We start from the raw sequence: 22,006 nt of genomic DNA on the forward strand, positions 1-22,006 counted from the left end.
AAAACTTACTGAAGTCAATTTTTACAAGTGAAAATAAATACGTAAGTAATAATAACCTCACATTCTGATCGAAAGTGAACACAAACATAACCGTGGACAACAATGCGAAATCAATGACAACGTTCAGCGCAATAATGCAACACAAGCGCCACCCATTCTTTGATCAGCCAATCAAGAAACAATAGCCTGTAAGTGGGTGTGGCCTATTCCTTTCGGTGTATGGAAACATAAACGCAAAAATAATCAAATCACTTGCAAATTCTTTACTGCAAATCAAACGAGGTCTTCATTCACGTGGAACACTGAGATGTCACTTTGTGCAATGAAAACCGACAACATTACTGAAAACATGAGCTTAAAGGAAACGTGTTTTTCAAAAGAAAGTATGTCGGTGTATTTTAGTCTAATGACAATTTAACCCTTCAAAATCATATTTCATATAAAGATAGTTTTACGATGTTAACGATATAATGTATACATAACACATAACAATTGGTTATTGGTATTTTACACCATACGCATGGGCGAGATGAACTCGGGACTACGTTAGTGGTAAGAGCGATGAAGATATTGGATTCCGAAACGAAGCTATGCAGAATGGATCCAGGGTATTTATCATAGAATGGAGATATAATACCCTGGGAAATCGAGGATGGATTCGAAAGAGACAGAGGTAGTTTGGATTGATTTCTACAGAATCAGTGACAGAGTGAGTTGGATTGTACACTTCTCTAAACAATATCACAACGGGGGACACCAGAAATGATTAGGCATTTCTTCGAAGTTGACGGATGACAAAGCAGACAAAAACATTTTAAGGAAAACAACTTTTTCTTATACTGTGATAGGGACGTTTTTAGTATAGATGTTTATGTATTGTTTGATAACAGTATCAGGATCTACACCGAAACGTCGCTATAACAGTATAATAAGAAAATTGTTATCCATATTTTGGATAGACTACTTTGTCACCAGAAATGGGCTTCACACATTGTACCAATGTGGTATCGAACCCGAGCCGTCGGCGTGACGAGCGAACACATGAACCACAAGACTACCCCACCAGCCCATAATAATGGAAATGTACCAACCACACGAAGCAGAGAGATATAACCGTCAGTCCAAACAACGCATACTGCAGGATCCGCCACGACTCATGACGAAGAAAGTATGCCAACGGCGCCAGCATCACCGACGACGTCATCCACACAGTGACGTATATTGATCCCCTCAGTCGTCGACTCTCCGTGGGATACAGTTCCATAACCATTGTCGTCCTTATCATCAACAAAGCCTTAAATACAAAACATTGCGGGGATTATACAGTGACATTTCGTTGTCTTGCAGTGCTTATAATATTCAACCGAGACCGCAAAGCAACATTGTCTTAAAGGATATATCGACTTAATTAAACACGATTTAGCGAATGGTCGAGGCATATATACTATTCAAAAGAAGTTCAGGAACATCCGATTTTGTTCAAATTACAATAGTTAATCTGCCATTGCAATACACTTCTTTTGGGTAGTATATATAATATTGAAAGGTTGTGTGAGTGAGGAGATACGGGTTTACTCCGCCTTACACAGAATCGCAAACGTTTGACAAGAATATATTCCATATGGTATACCTATGACGGGATTCGAACCTCGAGTTTCCCAAGCGAACAGTTAGGTCTACGAGTTATGTGAGCGTATTAGTACCACGTTCTAAAACAAACTACTATATCATCTACGTAGATGAAAGTATCAACATCTACGTGGATGATTTTTGGTTCAAAATATGGCACTAATACGCTTCCATAAGGCTTTGGAGTGAGTGAGCGAGTGAGTATTGTTTTACACAATACGTGGATGATTTCTGTTTCAAAATATGGCACTGATACGCTTCCATAGGTCTTGGAGTGAATGAGTGAGTATGTTTTACGCAATATTGCAGCAATATCGCGACTGGGGACACCAGAAATGGGCTTCACACATTGAGATGCATAAGCACTGCTTCCGAAAACAATGCGGGTTCTCTTTCTTAGCTTACTAATTTGCTACTTTTGCATGTCATGCAGGTGAGGCACACGACCCTTTATATTAGTGTCAGCAGGGAGAATACGACAAACCAATCAGAATGCGCGTATGACTTCAATTACTTCGGTCAAAGAATCCCCCAGGAATAATGTTTGATTTTACATATGTCTTGCATTTAGAGTGAGTGAGTATGGTTTTACGCCGCTTTTAGCAATATTCCAGCAATATCACGGCGAGGGACACCAGAAATCGGCTTCACACATTGTACCAATGTCGGGAATCGAACCCGAGTCTTCGGCGTGACGAGCGACCACTTTAACCACAAGGCTACCCGACGCCCTCTTGCATTTATAAAAATATACACAAGATACATTTAAATGTGTTCAACCATACTGTATAATAATGTAAGTCCCGATGTGTTTTCAATAGCACCTGGAATATATATCATATCTATCATATAGATACGTGAATCATTCCGCAACGAGTAATTGTTTTAGCTATGTCCGTTGCGCTTAAACGGAACCCAGTCGCAAAAATGGCCACGAGAGGGGCACGAGTCGGTGCTACTCGGCTTGTCCCGGAATAACACGAGCTGGTCACGAATGTCACCCAACTGTCAAACTTCCCGAACGCGCTCACCCGAAGCTTCAGAAACTTGCAACAGTCAAGCTTCCCGAACGTGATTGCTCATCCACCTCCTTTCAGATGCTTCACTTCGCTCAACTTGTGGCCTGCGTGTCGTACTATATATGACCGCGATGCCGCCACATATTTACACTTCATGTTTGAGGATATAAAACGGTTAATCTTCTTACCATTTGTGCAAATCCAGCGAAAAATCTCAACACAATGAAGACGTATATATCTGTGGAAAATGCCAGGGCGAGTGACGCAAAGCACAAGATGACCAGGCTTATTATTAGCGGGATCCGCCTCCCGAATCTGTCAGCTAACTTGGTGAAGATAACCCCTCCGAAGATTTGACCAGCAATTAGCACCGACTGACTAAGGCGAGAAAACACTTCCTTGCCGCAGACAAGGTCCCACTGAAAGACCGAAAATAAAGACGTCGGTATTTAATCCATCATTTACTCTAATAAATATTTTACGCGAAATCTTACCTAATGTGAGTGAGTGAGTGAGTGGGTATGGTTTTACGCCGCTTTTAGCAATATTCCAGCAATATCACGGCGGGGGACACCAGAAATGGGCTTAACACATTGTACCCATGTTGGGAATCGAACCCGGGTCTTCGGCGTGACGAGCGAACGCTTTAACCACTAGGCTATCCGACCGCCCCACCTTATTTGAAATTAATTGTATTATTATCGAATGATAGTAACAATAGTCGACATTATCGTATGAGACTTACGATGGTCGTCGTTACCGTATGAGGAATACGGATGAAATAGGGTGACAGTAGCACATAGACTGGGTATGTTCTCTAGGCGATCCCTTGTCAGCATATTGAGTTCTATCACGTTCACATCAACTAGTTTTATATATTTGGAGTAATCAAGGGCAACTCAGTATTTGCGACATCTAATGGTTGAATGTTGCGTGCTCATCAAAAGGTTGTTTGTTTGTTGTTTACCGTCGCACTCGCCACTGGCATTATGCCAGCTATATGACAGCTGTAAATAATCAAGTATTGACCAGACAATCCAGTGAATGACCACTCGATCCCGTCAGTCGCCTCTTCCGACAAGCATGGGTTGCTGAAGTCGTCATACGAGGTAGTACACTGTTGAAATTTAAGGAAACAGTAAATGATCTTACCTCGGACACGATTGACGCGTCTTTACGCTCGCTGTAGATCCAACCATTTGTGCACGGCGTGATGGCGGAAGTGTTGCCAGGGGAGATAATTCTACATTCTTCGTAGATGATACTAGAGTCATTGCTGACAACGCTGTCATGTGCAGCGCTTGTGTCTGTGACGTTGTACCCTCCAACACTGTATGTAGCGGCTGACGACAATGGCGGAGAGCACACGTGCGACACGTCTCTGGCTAGAAGATAAACGTGATTCAATTGTTAAAACTATCATCAATGATGTGTTCTACGTTTGTTGATTGTTTGGTTGTTTGTCATTGAACGCCGCAGTCACCAATACTGTAAAATTCGAGTTTCGACCAGACAGACCAGTGGTTAATATTGTGAGCAACGTCCTACTCCGACGGCGATACAAAGAGCCAAGCCACTGACCCTGACCCCCGATGCATTTAGTTGCCTACCTCAACCAGGCTGTACACCTGCATATTCTGTGTGGTATGACAACGTTTAGCTCTTAAAAGTTAAAAGTTCGTTCGTAAATATAACGAGATCTCGCGAGAGCGAGACTCCATTAAAGATGGCAGCGCCCTGCGAGTGATCGCATTCGATGTCGCCAGGCTAATATATAACTGGTAAGTGATGTTCTATGTGATAGTATATGTGACGTAAGGAGGTAGGTTGCTGGGGAAATGACGGTTAGGGTTAGTCGTTAGTCGGGTTGAGAGTGCTGCTGTGTGCGCACGTACATGTCTTGTCATCAAATATATAAGCGAATAAACAACCTTGACTCAATATATCATCGTTGTGTCATCTGGGCCATATTCGATCTAACATAGCCACTTGGACCTTCCGACCCGTGAAGATTCCGGGGTAGAATAGGTCTTCAGCAACCCATACTTGCCGTGAAAGGCGACTATGCTTGTCGTAAAAGGCGACTAACGGGATCGGGTGGTCAGGCTCGCTGACTTGGTTGATACATGTCATCGATCCCAATTGCGTGGATCGATGCTCATGATGTCAATAGCTGGATTGTCTGGTCCAGACTCGATTATTTAACAGACCGCCGTCATATAGCTGGATTACTGCTGAGTGCGGCGTCAAACAACAAACAAACAAATAATACTTGTTTCCATTTCGTGCAGGACATCCGACTTGTCCAGGACTTTTTGTTTATCATCTGAGAACAAAACAATATTTTTCAAAACTCCGAAATACCCCCCACCCCCACCCCATCAACCAAGTCAGCGAGCCTGACCACCCGATCCCGTTGGTCGCCTCTTACGACAAGCATAGTCGCCTTATACAGCAAGCATGGGTTGCTAAAAACCTATTCTACCCCGGATCTTGACGGGTGAACAAGTTTTGAATTGTCCGGTATCTACTTTCCCAGACTAAAATGTGCGTTTTTAGCAATGACCTAAAAAAAATGTCCCGTTTCAGATAAAAACACACAAACTTTGTTCTGGAAATATTCCCCAAATATTGGAGTAGCTCGAATTTGTAAATTATGTGAAAAGAAAGATGTAAGTGATAAAAAGCATTATACTTTCAAATGTGCACATTTTAACGATGCTCGATAATAGTATATCCCATGTATATGTAGGAATGACCCAAATATGCTAAAGTTCATAGAGTTGTTCAAACTCTTCAAAAATCTCTGTCCAGAAGAAACTTTGTAAACATACTGATATCATCATGAAAGCTGTCAAAGCTCCCGGTCAATCTTGCCTGACTATGTTGTCTCTGTTTGTACCTCATATGCCGAGGTCGTCGGCCTGAGTTTAATCAAGTTCTATTTTGTTCTGACGAAGTCCTGACCTACCTACAAATACGAAGTTCATGATGCTGAAGTTGGAGCAGACGATGAGGGCGCAGAGAAAGCAGAACTGTACTGTGTGGTAGCGTCCGTTACTCCCGAGGGCAGTAAGAACCTTGTCCATGCTGGGCTGACCACCGTCCATCGTTGCTCTGGACTCTGGTTTGCCTGCTGCGCTAGCTTTGTCGGGGCTTGTTTTCTGCAACGCACTTCAAATGTAGAACCTGGTTGTATGGAATACTGTAAGGGACATTCTCGCGATCTCGCATTCTCGCGATCTCGACCTTTGGAAACGAGGTAAATATGCCCAAAACACGAGAATGCGAGATCGCGAGAACGCGAGATTTTGGCCAAATCTCGCGTTCTCGCATTCTCGTGTTTTGGCTATATTTACCTCGTTTCCAAAGGTCGAGATCGCGAGAATGTCCCTTACAGTATTCCATACGGTTGTGACTAAAACAGCACACAAAGAGATGGTAGTGTATAAGGGTCACATTTGGGAGGAATGGGTCATTCCGAAGAAGCCGCAATACGTGGATTTTAACATGTTCAGTTGTATTTGCAAAGACATGTTTAAACACACATTCATAATAGACATACAGTAAACTACGGTCATAACGAACTCGAAGGGACCACTAATTTTAGTTCGTTATAACCGTAGTTCATTATAAGCATATATACAGCATTTATACAACTGGTCGGGACTAAAAAAATTGTTCGTTATATCGGTCAGTTCGTTATAAGCGTGTTCGTTATAACCGTAGTTCACTGTATATTGTTTGACGCATTGGAACGCTGTCTAATTCGAATTCGTGCAGTCTGCTTACACTTAGCATCTATCCCTGTTACTATCAGCCAGAGGTCTGGTATTTCCCAGTTTGACCTAATATTAAGTAAGCTAAACATTTATTTGCTTCTACTAAAAGGTAATAGGTCAGATTACAGATAATATAGCAGGAAACCATCCGGATTAACGGGATCCTACTGGAAACCATCCGGATTGACGGGATTCCACTGGAAGCCACCCGGATTAACGGGATTCTACTGGAAACCATCCGGATTTACGAGATTCTACTGGAAACCATCCGGATTGACGGGATTCTACTGGAAACCATCCGGATTAACGGGATTCTACTGGAAGCCATCCGGATTGACGGATTATACTGGAAACCATCCGGATTAACGGGATTCTACTGGGAACCATCCGGATTAACGGGATTCTCCTGGAAACCATCCGGATTGACGGGATTCTACTGGAAACCATCCGGATTGACGGGATTCTACTGGAAGCCACCCGGATTGACGGGATTCTACTGGAAACCATCCGGATTGACGGGATTCTACTGGAAACCATCCGGATTGACGGGATTCTACTGGAAACCATCCGGATTGACGGGATTCTACTGGAAGCCACCCGGATTGACGGGATTCTACTGAAAACCATCCGGATTAACGGGATTCTACTGGAAGCCATCCGGATTGATGGATTATACTGGAAACCATCCGGATTAACGGGATTCTACTGGGAACCATCCGGATTAACGGGATTCTACTGGAAACCATCCGGATTGACGGGATTCTACTGGAAACCATCCTAATTAACGGGATTCTACTGGAAACCATCCGGATTAACGGGATTCTACTGGAAGCCACCCGGATTGACGGGATTCTACTGGAAACCATCCGGATTAACGGGATTCTACTAGAAGCCATCCGGTTTGACGGATTATACTGGAAACCATCCGGATTAACGGGATTCTACTAGAAGCCATCCGGATTGACGGGATTCTACTTAAAACCATCCTGATAAACGGGATTTCATGATCACTGTATATTTTGTTTCCAATTATATTCAGATATTTCATTTCGAACATATGCCGATCGTGAGTCTGTCAGTCTGTCGCTATCCTAGTTCATGTGATGTGTGTGTGTGTGTGTCTGTGTGTGTGTTTGTGTTTGTTTGTGTGTGTGCCTGTCCATGTCTGTGTGTCTGAGTGTATAAACCTGTAAATGTAATATATAACGTCACCACCAGAGAATAACCAGTCCCCAGTATCCACGGTGACCGAAACACATTTCATAGGGCGTAAAAGGCAAAAAGTAGCCATGAAACTTATATGAATAGATAACTGAAAATCAGTGAAGACACCAGGTGTTCTCAGAAAGGGTAAGCATGCCCCGCCCTACCGGTAGCACACGCCACTGATTGATTTGGCCTGACGCCGCTAAACAGTACTCCTGTGATATGGTGGTATGTAAAACAAACCAGACAACCTGTATGTCTGCACTTGTTAATCTGAAGTCATTGAGTACGAAAACACAGTATGGTATACATGGCACATACTTAAATCAGTCGGGCATTAATGGTTATAATTATCGTAAATTAATAATCAAAGAAGTGTGTATAACAATTCCAACTCGTGTGACTCATCACAATATAGTGTTGTTGTCAGGGACGAACACACTACCATCACAACCATAATGTAATATAAGATAGCTCCCCGATAATTAAGAATTGAAGGTCAGTTTGGATGGGTTCATTGAAGTGTGAACAATTTAAAAGCGCTGTTTAAACTGTGTGAAAAAAATGCAGGCAAAAATACTAAATTAATTATTTTGCTGATAATGCAGGTATACGACAAACAGAGCTGCAGTGGAGGATCCAAGCTTTTTGCGAGTATTATAGTAAAGAGAATGTGAAGACGAAAGATGTAGAAGCTATAGTGTTTACCTGAGCGGGCTCCACCTCCGTCACGACCTCACGCAAAAATACATCACGCATCACATCAGCTGATCAATGGGACAGCGTTACGCCTGGCTAATGCTGCGATCGTTGACTTATATTTCCACACATGGAGGTCTTTCCCCTCGAATATAGATGAATGTTAAAACCCAGCGAGCTGTACAAGTGTAGACCTCGCAGCAGCAGGTGGACCTGGCTTATAACAGACTGGAAATTATGTTGTATTTTCTGCCTGGATCCAAAATCAGATCAATGGATTGAACTGTCGTTTGCAGTTTATCTGCGAGAGGTCCTTACCCCTACGACCCGATCGAGTGCAGGTGCAGGTGACACAGCGGCGTGTCGGATACACAAGAGCAAAGTCTCGACGGGGCTGTGGCACAGCAGATATTTATCTCGGCATGGGCTGAGCTAACAATAACATGATAACTTGGCACATTCCAGATCAACATCGGAAATTGACCCTTAACAATGCTGAATGTCATAGCTCACTAATACACTAGGTCACAGTGACCTTTGTTTGTCTCTATGGCTGATAGCAGTTACGCTCTGTTTTTTACGATCTAGTAAATCAATGCAACATCTCTCATAGACGAGAGAAGCATGCGATGCTGACCTCAAGAGCATCTGGGACGGGGTGAAGGTTACCCTCCTTCTTACGCTACCTTTCAATGTCCGTCGCTCATACGGGGAAGGCTCCCACCACTGATCGGTACCGGTACATGTACCGGTAAAAAGTGTCCGTGAACCAACCCACATCACTGTGTTATAGGTTATATTCCCTTTCAGCAGCAGCTGTGGCATGGCGAGACTGTACATTAGCTGATTGAACCGGGGTCAGGAGACATAGACTTACACAGGCTTTTCCCAAAGCATTGACAACATATATTTTAGTTATTATTGGAGAGTATTACATAGTGACAGAGAAGCACAAGAACAACAGCATAGTATATATAGCTGTACCCATACTCGCCGTAAAAGGCGACTAACGGGATCGTGTGGTCAGGCTCGCTGACTTGGTTGATGCATGTTATCGATACCAATTGCGTGGATCGATGTTCATGTCAATCACTGGATTGTCTGGTCCAGACTTGATTATTATATTTACAGACCGCCGTCATATAGCTGGAATATAGCTGAGTGCGGCATTAAACAACAAACCAACCAACCAACCAACCTTAAGGTAATTGAAGTATTTCTCTATCATTAATTCATACTGTTATTACAAATGTTGTATGGCTGTTTTATGTCGGACATATGACTATAGCTGTGATGAACTGTTCCCAGCCAGTGAATGCATGATCAGTTTTTCCCTCTTCTTCTCCTTCAGTTTGTCATGAAGATGGTCCGACTGACAACGTCCTGCACATCTCAAGGTTACAAGAATGTTTATCACAAACGGTAACAAATGATGACAATTTTATGTCATTCCCTATTTAAAGCTTCAAGCACTCTGCTCAAAAAGAGACGCATGTTTTAAAAGTACAAAATGTATTATTTAGATAACACATAGAAATTTGATTCCAGTCTGTAATGTTTATTACCGTATTCGACGTAATAAGCGCCCAGGGCGCTCTTAAAATTACAATCACTGGATTGTCTGGTCCAGACTTGATTATTTACAGACTGCCGTCATATAAGTGAAATATTGGTGACTGCGGCGTTAAACAACAAATAAACAAACAAACAAATAAACAATATATAGCTGTGGTTACAGTATCCACTCGACCGTTCATCGTTCAGGCTTTGTCTGTCTCCCTCCTGTGGGGGGCACGGGTGGCCCAGTCGTCTTAGGCGCCGCGATTCGCTGTGCAGAGTTGCGTCCCTTGGGCACGCCAGAAACCTATGATTGTGGGTTCGAATCCCGGTTCGCCCCAATTATGTTTCTAGGTTTGTCAGCACCATACCCGTGCTCGTGGGTTTCACCGAAGTGGTAAACGTCTGAGACCTGCATCACTTCGGGCTTTCCTCCCACATTAAGCTGACACGCCGTGATATAACTGGAATAATGTTAAAAGCGGCGTTAAACCCAACTCACTCACTCACTCACTCTGCTGTGGGCAACAGATCGACCCCTTAGAAAAATTGCCAATGTGTGCTGTGTTTTTAAGTTACTTCATGGAACTATTAACATTGGGAAAAGAACAAAGTTTGACAAATATTTTATCACGTTACACGCCATACATAAGAACTGGAAATTGTGAAAATAGGGAATATTGCAACAAACGACCACGTTCCATTATATTTAACCTGCCAAGTGTCAACCCGATAATGCACATCGGACAGCACCAGCATCTAATGGTGTTGCTCAGACAGAGTTAGGCAAACACATTCAAGGCGTAAATATCTTTTTCTGTATCTACAGGGGCGGTCGGGTAGCCTAGTGGTTAAAGCGTTCGCTCGTCACGCCGAAGACCCGGGTTCGATTCCCGACATGGGTACAGTGTGTGAAGCCCATTTCTGGTGTCCCCCTGCCGTGATATTGCTGGAATATTGCTAAAAGCGGCGTAAAACCATACTCACTCACTGTATCTACAACTGTTCATCATCCACCCTTATCAATGGACGTGTACGTCACATCTCCCGGGTAGGGGGTTTATACATTAATTGGGGGCACGGGTGGCCCAGTCGTCTAAGGCGCCGCGATTCGCTGTGTCCCTTGGGCACGCCAGAAACCTATGATTGTGGGTTCGAATCCCGGTTCGCCCCGATTATGTTTCTAGGTTGTCAGCACCATACCCGTGCTCGTGGGTTTCACCGAAGTGGTAAACGTCTAAGACCTGCACCACTTCGGGCTTTCCTCCCACATTAAGCTGACACGCCGCGATATAACTGGAATACTGTTAAAAGCGGCGTTAAACCCAACTCACTCACTCACTCATTATACATTAATTTTATAAATTCTACATTCGTGAATGGCAACTTTTGAATTTAATCCTATTAGGGTTATGGCATTGGAGTTACTCTACACCCATCTTCCACAAGTGGGATTTGTTTGTTTGTTTGTTTGTTGTTGTTGTTTTGTTTGTTTGTTGTTGTTGTTTTTTTGTTTGCTTGCTTGTTTGTTTTTTATTTCACGCCATTCTCAGCACTTTTCAAGCTACACATTACATGACGGCAGCAGTAGGTAATCGAGTCTGGACCAGACAAGCCAGTGACTGACAGCATGAGCATCGACCTACGCAATTGGGATACGATGACATGCATCAACCAAGTCAGCCAGCCTGACCATCCGGTCCCTTACGACAAGCATGGGTTGCTGAGGACATCTTCCCACCCAGATCGTCACCGGAGTATCATATATAACGTGACAACATGTCACCAGTGTCAGACACGTTCACCCTTAACCTCTGCTTGGCATACCTTTACAAACATATAGACTTTACATATTTTTAGATATTTTGGAGTGACCTACATGTAGTCAAATGACGTAAACACGTTACGGATACATGCCGTAGTGAGTGAGTGAGTGAGTTTGGTTTTACGCCGCTTTTAGCAATATTCCAGCAATATCACGGCGGGGGACATCAGAAATGGGCTTCACACATTGTACCCATGTCGGGAATCGAACCCGGGTCTTCGGCGTGACGAGCGAACGCTTTAACCACTAGGCTACCCGACCGCCCCGATATATGCCGTAATATATCTATAGCCTGTCTGACTAAAGCGGACATGTGCAGCTCAACTCTTCACAGTGTGAGCACTGCTTAATTACTGTCTGAAATGCCAAAAGGTGTGGACTCCAGACAACAATGGCCCAGAGTACATCTACGTGCGTCTGTCTGAAGTTGTTTGTAGGCATCAAGCGTTAGATATGTAAACATGTATTGTGCATTACAAACCATTTCATGTAACTGATTTTCAAAATATATGTTTCAGAATATGTATCGTACATTGTAAACCTATAGAAAGTGTGTTCTGTGTTGTGATTGGCTTATTTGGGTCACATGACCAAATGTCAAAGGGTGAAAATATGATTTGCATTCCCTGAAGCAAGCGAACGAATCACTGAGTAGGAATACATAATTACTCAGCATTTTTTGCATACTTATTAACAATGGACGCAAATTGAAATACAAAATTAACATTCATAACAAATACTCGATAAAATCCCGGAAATAGACACACACATAGTATTTATCTTCTAAATGTTTGAACATGTGTGGGGGCCTTTATCATTAAATATTTTAATTAAATCAATAACCATATTCATATAATTGCTTTATATAGAATACTATCTTAATATGTTTCTTGCAATGTATCTCTTCGTGTGTTTGACGCATCAGTGACAAAAATGATGTCCGATGCAATTCCCTATTTGACTTGTACCATATGTTCCCATATTTTTTCGGGTGAACAATTGACTTGCCCTTGCAAGTGTTTGTGACGGTGCCACCGGTGGGACAGGCTACGCTCACCTTTTCGCGAACACCTGGTATCATTACTATTTGATAGTGATTCATAAACACATGCTGGTATAGTCGGAATCGTACAATCGACTCTGCTTTATGCAGATATGTCTATTGGATATGGAAAGGTTTTGAAGCTTTATTTATCTGTGAATTGTGTCTATGTATAAATAAATACACGTGTACCTGATATTCTGCAACAGACTATAGTTAATCACCCTATTCTCTCCCCATTTTCAATGGCTGACTGCCCATTTACTCAGAACAATAAGTTAGGGCACGGCGAGGTGTCCCCTGTCAATAAACAGGCCTGGACCGGACCAACAAGTGATTGATATTGTGAGCAAGCAAGGCAACAAGCCTGACCCTCGATCTTTTAAATCGCCTCTTACCACCAGCAGAGGTTGCTTGGATCACAATTCTAACTAGGAACCCCCATGGACACCAGGGACTGAGTGCTCCAAGCTATATGATATAATAGCCAACATTCATAGAACCTTGTTACGAAAAGAACATTATTTGTATTTAAAAAGACATTCAAAATCTCCAAGTTTAACTGCAACAACACTGCATGATATCTGCCTTTCACGGCTGTACCTCGCTCTTTGGTGATCCAGGCTATGAAATAATTCAGTTTAGACCACCCTTGATCAATCATCTAAATATTTCTTGTCCATGTTACTGGGCCTATTATGAGCGAACATAGCCCTGATCAAGAGATGAGTATATATTTTCTATCTATTCGTTTCTTTTTACGCAAAACCATCAAAACAACAAGTACGTTCAGTGTATAGAAAAATACACTGATTATAATACAAACACATCAATAAACGGATTAACTATAAGTCTTAAAAGCGTGTTGTTTTATAAGTTGTTAATTCCGGAGAACGTCTTCCTTTAGACTTTTGTTCACATTCGAATACCACTGGCGACACAAATATTTCGTCAAATTATTCATCTCGTGATCATCTGAGTCGGTGATAAAAAACACAGAAGTTCTGTGATTTCAAATTGGTGATTAAAAATTCAGGTAGTTATAGCCCTGTAAGAAGACAGAGAGAGCAGTGGTACATACAGAATTTCCTCAACTATACCGTCAGAACATTAAGCTCTACCAAAGCAATAATTACACGCCATGAGAAGCACCTTTGTCAAAACTTGCAGCATCCAAAGCCTCCGTCCTGAATTGGGTGTTGGTGGCTCAGTCGTAAAATTTAACAGAACGTCGAAAAACACACGTCTTCACGTCCTCATAGTTAAAGGGCAAGTTCACACGGAAATGAACCTATATTTCTTGTACTTTTTCCACATTAAAAGTGTTAACCTAGAAGTGTCATAGACAAAAATATAAAAATATCACAATTAATCAACATAATTTTCGCATTAAAGCTATTTATATTTTTCACATTTACCAAGTGTTCTATTTCCATAACAAAAACACCATGGCTTATGCCCCTTGCAATATGACGTCATTGGTGCCAATTGATAAACATTATGACGTCATCATGCTTTGTTAGAGCCGCTTCACGTGGTGTAGGTACAGTTGTGTGATTCTTGCTTCTCAGATGCCAGCTAGCAAACTCTCCTACCCAGAGTTCCATGCGGCCGGCAGCCAGCTAGCATAGTACCTCTGCCACAGGCCAGCGCCATGTGACGATTCGTCACATCTTTCACAGTCCATTCAAGATATTGCATATGCTTTTCATCCGTTTCATGTTTGACAAGTCTACACATTTTCATAAACAAATGTCAAAGAATGGTTAACTGTCATTGAGAAAGTATGCAAATACGTAAAAATCTACTTGTTTTTGCGTAGTTATCCTATGTTTACATTGGTTGTACGGCTCCACGTGCTGTCATCGAAGCGCAATGGAGAGCTAGCGACACGGTCACTTTGATGCATAAATATATATTGTCATGCAACTCACTGTCGCAGTTGTAGTAGCATATCTATATAGTTATGCAAAACAATATGTAAAGCGCCCCCAAATACTTACATTAGTCCGTTCTATACTGATTTCTGAAAAAGCGCGTTTGTTTACAAACAAGAGAAAAGTCCGGTCACGTGATATGCAAATTAGCCTGTGGCAGTGGTGTTATGCTGAGTCACCACTGCGACGGAGTGTGCAGCTAGCATAGTGTTATGCTGAGTCACCACTGCGCCGGAGTGTGTCGTAGGCCATGTTGTTTTACCGCAAACTGGTACTTGATATCTTTTGCGTTGAGAATAGACAGGGACCCAGTTGAATTGGCACCAATTACGTCACACTAGCTCGAAAAACGAAGGCCTCATAACGGCATATCATTTTCACACTATTGTGAGCTTCCTACTTTCACTGTGAAAAAATGAGTGTATATTTTCAAACACAGATACTAACTAATTCTAAAATTGCGTTTTGTTTAGAAAAAGAAAGAAAGTAACATTTGCGTGTACACTTCCGCTTTAAGACGTCAAAGCTACCTTTGATACCCCTTCATCATCCAGGCTATAGGTACTTATTCTGGTAATTATCACCTCTGTGGATCGTTGCATTTGAAATATGGAACGTGAGAGGCGAAGAAGAGCTCTTTTACTTGTCTCATACACAAATTGTCTGTCTCATACAACAATAGTTTGTCTCATGCAGCAATAGTCTGTCTCATACAGCAGTAGCCTGTCTCATACAGCAGTAGCCTGTCTCATGCAATAGTAGCTGTTTCATACAACAGTAGTCTGTCTCATACAACACTAGTCTGTCTCATACAACAATAGTTTGTCTCATGCAGCAATAGTCTGTCTCATACAGCAGTAGTCTGTCTCATACAACACTAGTCTGTCTCATACAACAATAGTCTGTCTCATAAAACACTAGTCTGTCTCATACAACAGTAGCTGTCTCATACAACACTAGTCTGTCTCATTCAACAATAGTCTGTCTCATACAACACTAGTCTGTCCCATACAACACTAGTCAGTCTCATTCAACAATAGTCTGTCGCATACAGCAATAGTCTGTCTCATTCATCAATAGTCTGTCTCATACAACACTAGTCTGTCTCATACAACAGTAGTCTGTCTCATGCAACAATAGTCTGTCTCATATAACAGTAGCTGTCTCATACAACAATATTCTGTCTCATACAGCAATAGTCTGTCTCATACAACAATATTCTGTCTCATACAGCAATAGTCTGTCTCATACAACAATATTCTGTCTCATACAACAATAGTCTGTCTCATACAGCAATAGTCTGTCACATACAACAAAAGTCTGTCTCATGCGACAGTAGTCTGTCTCATACAGCAGTAGCTGTCTCATGCGACAGTAGTCTGTCTCATTCAACAATAATCTGTCTCATACAGCAATAGTCTGTCTCATACAACAATATTCTGTCACATACAGCAATAGTCTGTCACATACAACAAAAGTCTGTCTCATGCGACAGTAGTCTGTCTCATACAGCAATAGTCTGTCTCATACAGCAGTAGCTGTCTCATGCGACAGTAGTCTGTCTCATTCAACAATAGTCTGTCTCATACAACAATAGTCTGTCTCATACAAAAGTAGCCGTCTCATACAGCAATAGTCTGTCTCATACAACAATATTCTGTCTCATACAACACTAGTCTGTCTCATACAACAATAGTCTGTCTCATACAAAAGTAGCTGTCTCATACAGCAATAGTCTGTCTCATGCAACAATAGTCTGTCTCATGCAACAATAGTCTGTCTCATACAACACTAGTCTGTCTCATACAGCAATAGTCTGTCTCATGCAACACTAGTCTGTCTCATTCAACAATAGTCTGTCTCATTCAACAATAGTCTGTCTCATGCAACAATAGTCTGTCTCATCCAGCAATAGTCTGTCTCATACAACACTAGTCTGTCTCATACAACAATATTCTGTCTCATACAACACTAGTCTGTCTCATACAACAATAGTCTGTCTCATACAAAAGTAGCTGTCTCATACAGCAATAGTCTGTCTCATGCAACAATAGTCTGTCTCATGCAACAATAGTCTGTCTCATACAACACTAGTCTGTCTCATACAGCAATAGTCTGTCTCATGCAACACTAGTCTGTCTCATTCAACAATAGTCTGTCTCATGCAACAATAGTCTGTCTCATCCAGCAATAGTCTGTCTCATACAACACTAGTCTGTCTCATACAACAATAGTCTGTCACATACAGCAAAAGTCTGTCTCATGCGACAGTAGTATGTCTCATACAACAGTAGCTGTCTCATACAACAGTAGTCTGTCTCATACACAAATTGTCTGTATAATGCAACAATAGTCTGTCTCATACAACAGTAGCTGTCTCATACAACAATAGTCTGTCTCATGCAACAATAGTCTGTCTCATACAACAGTAGCTGTCTTATACAACACTATTCTGTCTCATACAGCAATAGTCTGTCTCATACAACAATAGTCTGTCACACACAGCAATAGTCTGTCTCATGCGACAGTAGTCTGTCTCATACAACAATAGTCTGTCTCATACAACAATAGTCTGTCACATACAGCAATAGTCTGTCTCATGCGACAGTAGTCTGTCTCATACAACAATAGTCTGTCTTATAAAACAATAGTCTGTCTCATACAACAATGGTCTGTCTTATACAACAATAGTTTGTCACAAACAACAATAGTCTGTCTCATACAACACAAGTCTGTCTCATACAACAATAGTCTGTCACATACAGCAATAGTCTGTCTCATGCGACAGAAGTCTGTCTCATACAACAATAGTCTGTCTCATAAAAAAATAGTCTATCTCATACAACACTAGTCTGTCTCATACAACAATAGTCTGTCTCATAAAACAATAGTCTGTCTCATGCAACAATAGTCTGTCTCATACAACAATAGTCTGTCTCATGCAATAATAGTCTGTCTCATGCAACAATAGTCTGTCTCATACAACAGTAGCTGTCTCATACAACAGTAGCTGTCTCATACAACAATAGTCTGTCTCATGCAACAATAGTCTGTCTCATACAACAGTAGCTGTCTCATACAACACTAGTCTGTCTCGATACAGCAATAGTATGTCTCATACAACAATAGTCTGTCACACACAGCAATAGTCTGTCTCATGCGACAGTAGTCTGTCTCATACAACAATAGTCTGTCTCATACAACAATAGTCTGTCACATACAGCAATAGTCTGTCTCATGTGACAGTAGTCTGTCTCATACAACAATAGTCTGTCTCATACAACAAGAGTCTGTCTCATTAAACAATAGTCTGTCTCATACAGCAATAGTCTGTCTCATGCGACAGTAGTCTGTCTCATACAACAATGGTCTGTCTTATACAACAATAGTTTGTCACATACAGCAATAGTCTGTCTCATACAACACTAGTCTGTCTCATACAACAATAGTCTGTCACATACAGCAATAGTCTGTCTCATACAACAATAGTCTGTCTCATACAACAATAGTCTGTCTCATACAACAATAGTCTGTCTTATACAACAATTTGTTGTCACATACAACAATAGTCTGTCTTATACAACAATAGTATGTCACATACAACAATAGTCTGTCACAGACAACAATAGTTTGTCTCATGCAGCAATAGTCTGTCTCATAAAAACAATAGTCTGTCTCATACAGCAATAGCTGTCTCATACAACACTAGTCTGTCTCATACAACACTAGTCTGTCTAATACAACAATAGTCTGTCTCATACAGCAATAGCTGTCTCATACAACAATAGTCTGTCTAATACAACAATAGTCTGTCTAATACAGAAGTAGCCTGTCTCATACACAAATAGTCTGTCTCATACAACAATTCATACGTTCTGTTCACATTTCATCACAACAAAGAGTTAGATGGATATAAGGGACGGTATGCGTCACGTTCTGCTCACATTTCATTACGATGAAGAGTTATACAAGGCGTTAACAAAGCATAATACATGACGTTAAAAGCGTTGAATGTTTGTAAGAGAGTAGGCGGAATGTTGAAAGGCGTCACCCTCTTTGTGTTCGTTCAGCAAGTTGCAGGAATTTTTTGTCACTTTATAGAATTAAACTCGTTTTAAGGAGGTGTATTTACAACACCATGAAAGTGTCACTGCTTGATTTGGGTTTAACGCGTCTTTCAACAGTATTCTAGTTATATCACTGCATGTAAGCTTGATGTGGGAGGAAAGCACGAAGTGATGCATGTCTCAGACGTTTACCACAAGCGCAAACTGTCAACAACTTGAGTCAAGCGTATCGTTGTACAAAAGGAATACATCATTTCTTCCTTGAAAGTTCAAACCAACACAATGCCTATAGTTCGAATAAAGCGGAATCCCAGTACTAAGCCACTGTGCAGCCAGTCAGTGATTCTGTCTGTATATCATCTTAACGATATTACCGACCTATTCGGTAGTTGTCGACTACTGAACACATTAAACAGTACGAGCTCGTTGTGGTTGAGAACGCACTCACACCACCCATTTATAAAGCACACGGCACAGATTTGTGCTTCAGATAAAATGAACTAGATAAAGGAAAACTAACTGTTTTCACTGTCCGGTCTTCTTGGATTCCCAAATGACTTCAGGGACCCAGTGTAGCGTAGAAGGCGTAGTGTGGAAGGAGGGCGACGTTATAACTACCTGCACGCAATATAATTCCCACTGATCTTGCATGCTCCCGGTGTACGTGATTGGACTGTATCACCCTTCTATCCCGTTAGCAAATGTGAGTGGAGCTTGAATGGCACAACCACGGCTGTCTATTGCTACCTGATATAATATACAATATACATGAATAGCGTGGCATGGCCCAAATATCGGTGGCCTATACTGCAGACACAGAATATGCATGTGTGTGTACTGAAGGTGTTTAAATTGTGAACAATCCTCAGGCTTTGCACTGTATTAGCATTTCCCCGCTAAAATTCACCTTAATCTGACAGTGATACGCATTTGCCGTGTTGCGATATCTGTTTGCCGTGTTGCGATATGTATTTGCTGTGTTGCGATATGTATTTGCTGTGTTCCGATATGTATTGTCTGTGTTGCGATATGTATTTGCCGTGTTCCGATATGTGTTTGCCGTGAAGAGATATGTGTTTGCCGTGTTGCGATATGTGTTTGCCGTGTAGCGATATGTATTTGCTGTGTTGCGATATGTGTTTGTCGTCTTGCAATACGCATTTGCCGCATTCCGATATGTATTTGCTGTGTTGCGATATGTATTTGCTGTGTTCCGATATGTATTGTCTGTGTTGCGATATGTATTTGCTGTGTTCCGATATGTGTTTGCCGTGTAGAGATATGTGTTTGCCGTGTTGCGATATGTATTTGCTGTGTTCCGATATGTGTTTGCCGTGTTGCGATCAGTATTTGCTGTGTTCCGATATGTATTTGCTGTGTTCCGATATGTGTTTGCCGTGTTGCGATATGTATTTGCTGTGTTCCGATATGTATTTGCTGTGTTCCGATATGTATTTGCTGTGTTGCGATATGTGTTTGCCGTGTAGAGATATGTGTTTGCCGTGTTGCGATATGTATTTGCTGTGTTCCGATATGTGTTTGCCGTGTTGCGATATGTGTTTGCCGTGTAGCGATATGTATTTGCTGTGTTCCGATATGTGTTTGCCGTGTAGCGATATGTGTTTGCCGTGTAGCGATATGTATTTGCCGTGTTCCGATATGTGTTTGCCGTGTTGCGATATGTGTTTGCCGTGTTGCGATATGTATTTGCCGTGTTCCGATATGTGTTTGCCGTGTTGCGATATGTATTTGCTGTGTTCCGATATGTATTTGCTGTGTTCCGATATGTATTTGCTGTGTAGCGATATGTGTTTGCCGTGTAGCGATATGTATTTGCCGTGTTCCGATATGTGTTTGCCGTGTTGCGATATGTGTTTGCCGTGTTGCGATATGTATTTGCCGTGTTCCGATATGTGTTTGCCGTGTTGCGATATGTATTTGCTGTGTTCCGATATGTATTTGCTGTGTTCCGATATGTATTTGCTGTGTTGCGATATGTGTTTGCCGTGTTCCGATATGTGTTTGCCGTGTTGCGATATGTATTTGCTGTGTTCCGATATGTATTTGCTGTGTTCCGATATGTATTTGCTGTGTTGCGATATGTGTTTGCCGTGTTGCGATATGTATTTGCTGGGTTCCGATATGTGTTTGCCGTGTTGCGATACGCATTTGCCGTCCGATATGTATTTGCCGCATTCCTATATGTATTTGCCGTGTTGCGATATGTGTTTGCCGTGTTGCGATATGTATTTGCTGTGTTTCGATATGGATTTGCTGTGTTCCGATATGGATTTGCCGTGTTGCGATATGTATTTGCTGTGTTCCGATATGTATTTGGTGTGTTCCGATATGTATCTGCTGTGTTCCGATAGGTATTTGCTGTGTTTCGATAGGTATTTACTGTGTTGGTACATTTATTTGCCTTTTACGATACGTATTTACTTTGTTGATGTACGCATTTGCAGTGTTGCCATAAGTATACTACAACGGAAAAGTCTTTTTACAGTAACTTTATTTCGCAAAATTTTCGTGGAACTTTATGTCAGCTTAATGTGGAGGAAAGCTCGAAGTGATGCAGGTCTCAGACGTTTACCACTTCGGTGAAACCCACGAGCACGGGTATGGTGCTGACAAACCTAGAAACATAATTGTTGCGAACCGGGATTCGAACCTACAATCATACTAGGTTTCTGGTCAGTCTAAGGGACGCAACTCTGCACAGCGAATAGCAGCGCCTTAGACGACTGGGCCACCCGTGCCCCCTTATGACAGTTGAAGCACAAAACCATTTCAATGGCTTTCAACATGATTTGTGACTACCGAGTATGATAACTATATTTATCATATAATGGGTAGGTTTCTCGGCAGGATAAAGCCAACGGATAAAAACGATATCCGTTGGGGTCATATGCGGATAGAGATGCAAATATCAAAGGTCAAGTAGGACTACTTTCACTGTTTATAAACAAACATGGCGTCGCCCTCGTCATTCGGCGATCGAGTCAGAATTAACCATCGGGAATCTGGATAAACTACAGGGATAATTGCTATCATTATCAAAAGAACAGTCTAATATACTGAAAATCAGTGTCTAACTGTGACGTAGCTTAGGCAATTTATAAGTTTTGGCAAATTTGGAGATATAAATTTCGAAACAATTTTGCGAGGGCACGAGGCCTAGCCAAGCGGGATCAGTAGCCATATCTGTGCTTGTAGACCTCTGCGGCTTGAAACCTTCTCCAC

At 41.7% G+C, this 22,006-nt stretch overlaps 2 protein-coding genes across 2 annotated transcripts in view; one reads left to right on the forward strand and one right to left on the reverse strand.

Moving 5' to 3' along the window:
* Positions 1 to 8,858, reverse strand: part of LOC124121956 (solute carrier family 22 member 6-A-like) — a 22,928-nt gene extending 14,070 nt beyond the window's left edge. Inside the window, exons 1-5 of the mRNA XM_046485097.2 lie at positions 8,345 to 8,858; positions 5,620 to 5,812; positions 3,801 to 4,033; positions 2,837 to 3,067; positions 1,092 to 1,294 (exon numbers count right to left, since the gene is read on the reverse strand). Of these exons, the coding sequence (XP_046341053.2) occupies positions 1,092 to 1,294; positions 2,837 to 3,067; positions 3,801 to 4,033; positions 5,620 to 5,812; positions 8,345 to 8,395 (911 nt within the window). The 5' untranslated portion in view covers positions 8,396 to 8,858. The remainder of the gene's footprint in view (positions 1 to 1,091; positions 1,295 to 2,836; positions 3,068 to 3,800; positions 4,034 to 5,619; positions 5,813 to 8,344) is intronic.
* Positions 8,859 to 19,316: 10,458 nt separating this feature from the next.
* LOC125380973 lies at positions 19,317 to 21,135 on the forward strand. Its single transcript, XM_048396762.1, has 3 exons — positions 19,317 to 19,349; positions 20,041 to 20,214; positions 20,587 to 21,135. The coding sequence occupies exons 1-3, from the start codon at positions 19,317 to 19,319 to the stop codon at positions 21,133 to 21,135; spliced, it is 756 nt and encodes a 251-aa protein (XP_048252719.1).
* The last annotated feature ends 871 nt before the right edge of the window (positions 21,136 to 22,006 follow it).

The sequence above is a fragment of the Haliotis rufescens genome, unplaced genomic scaffold (genome assembly GCF_023055435.1).
Source record: "Haliotis rufescens isolate VD_foot unplaced genomic scaffold, xgHalRufe1.0.p SCAF_16, whole genome shotgun sequence".
Classification (NCBI taxonomy): Eukaryota; Metazoa; Mollusca; class Gastropoda; order Lepetellida; family Haliotidae; genus Haliotis; species Haliotis rufescens.

What these genes read in the sequence shown, in the direction of transcription:
- LOC125380973 (XM_048396762.1), top strand. Translation starts at nt 19,317, where the DNA reads ATGACTTCAGGGACCCAGTGTAGCGTAGAAGGC. An exon ending in CCCAGTGTAGCGTAGAAGGC is followed by an intron (nt 19,350 to 20,040) that starts GTAGTGTGGAAG and finishes TTTGCCGTGTAG; the next exon opens with AGATATGTGTTTGCCGTGTT. An exon ending in TATTTGCTGTGTTCCGATAT is followed by an intron (nt 20,215 to 20,586) that starts GTATTTGCTGTG and finishes TTTGCCGTGTAG; the next exon opens with CGATATGTATTTGCCGTGTT.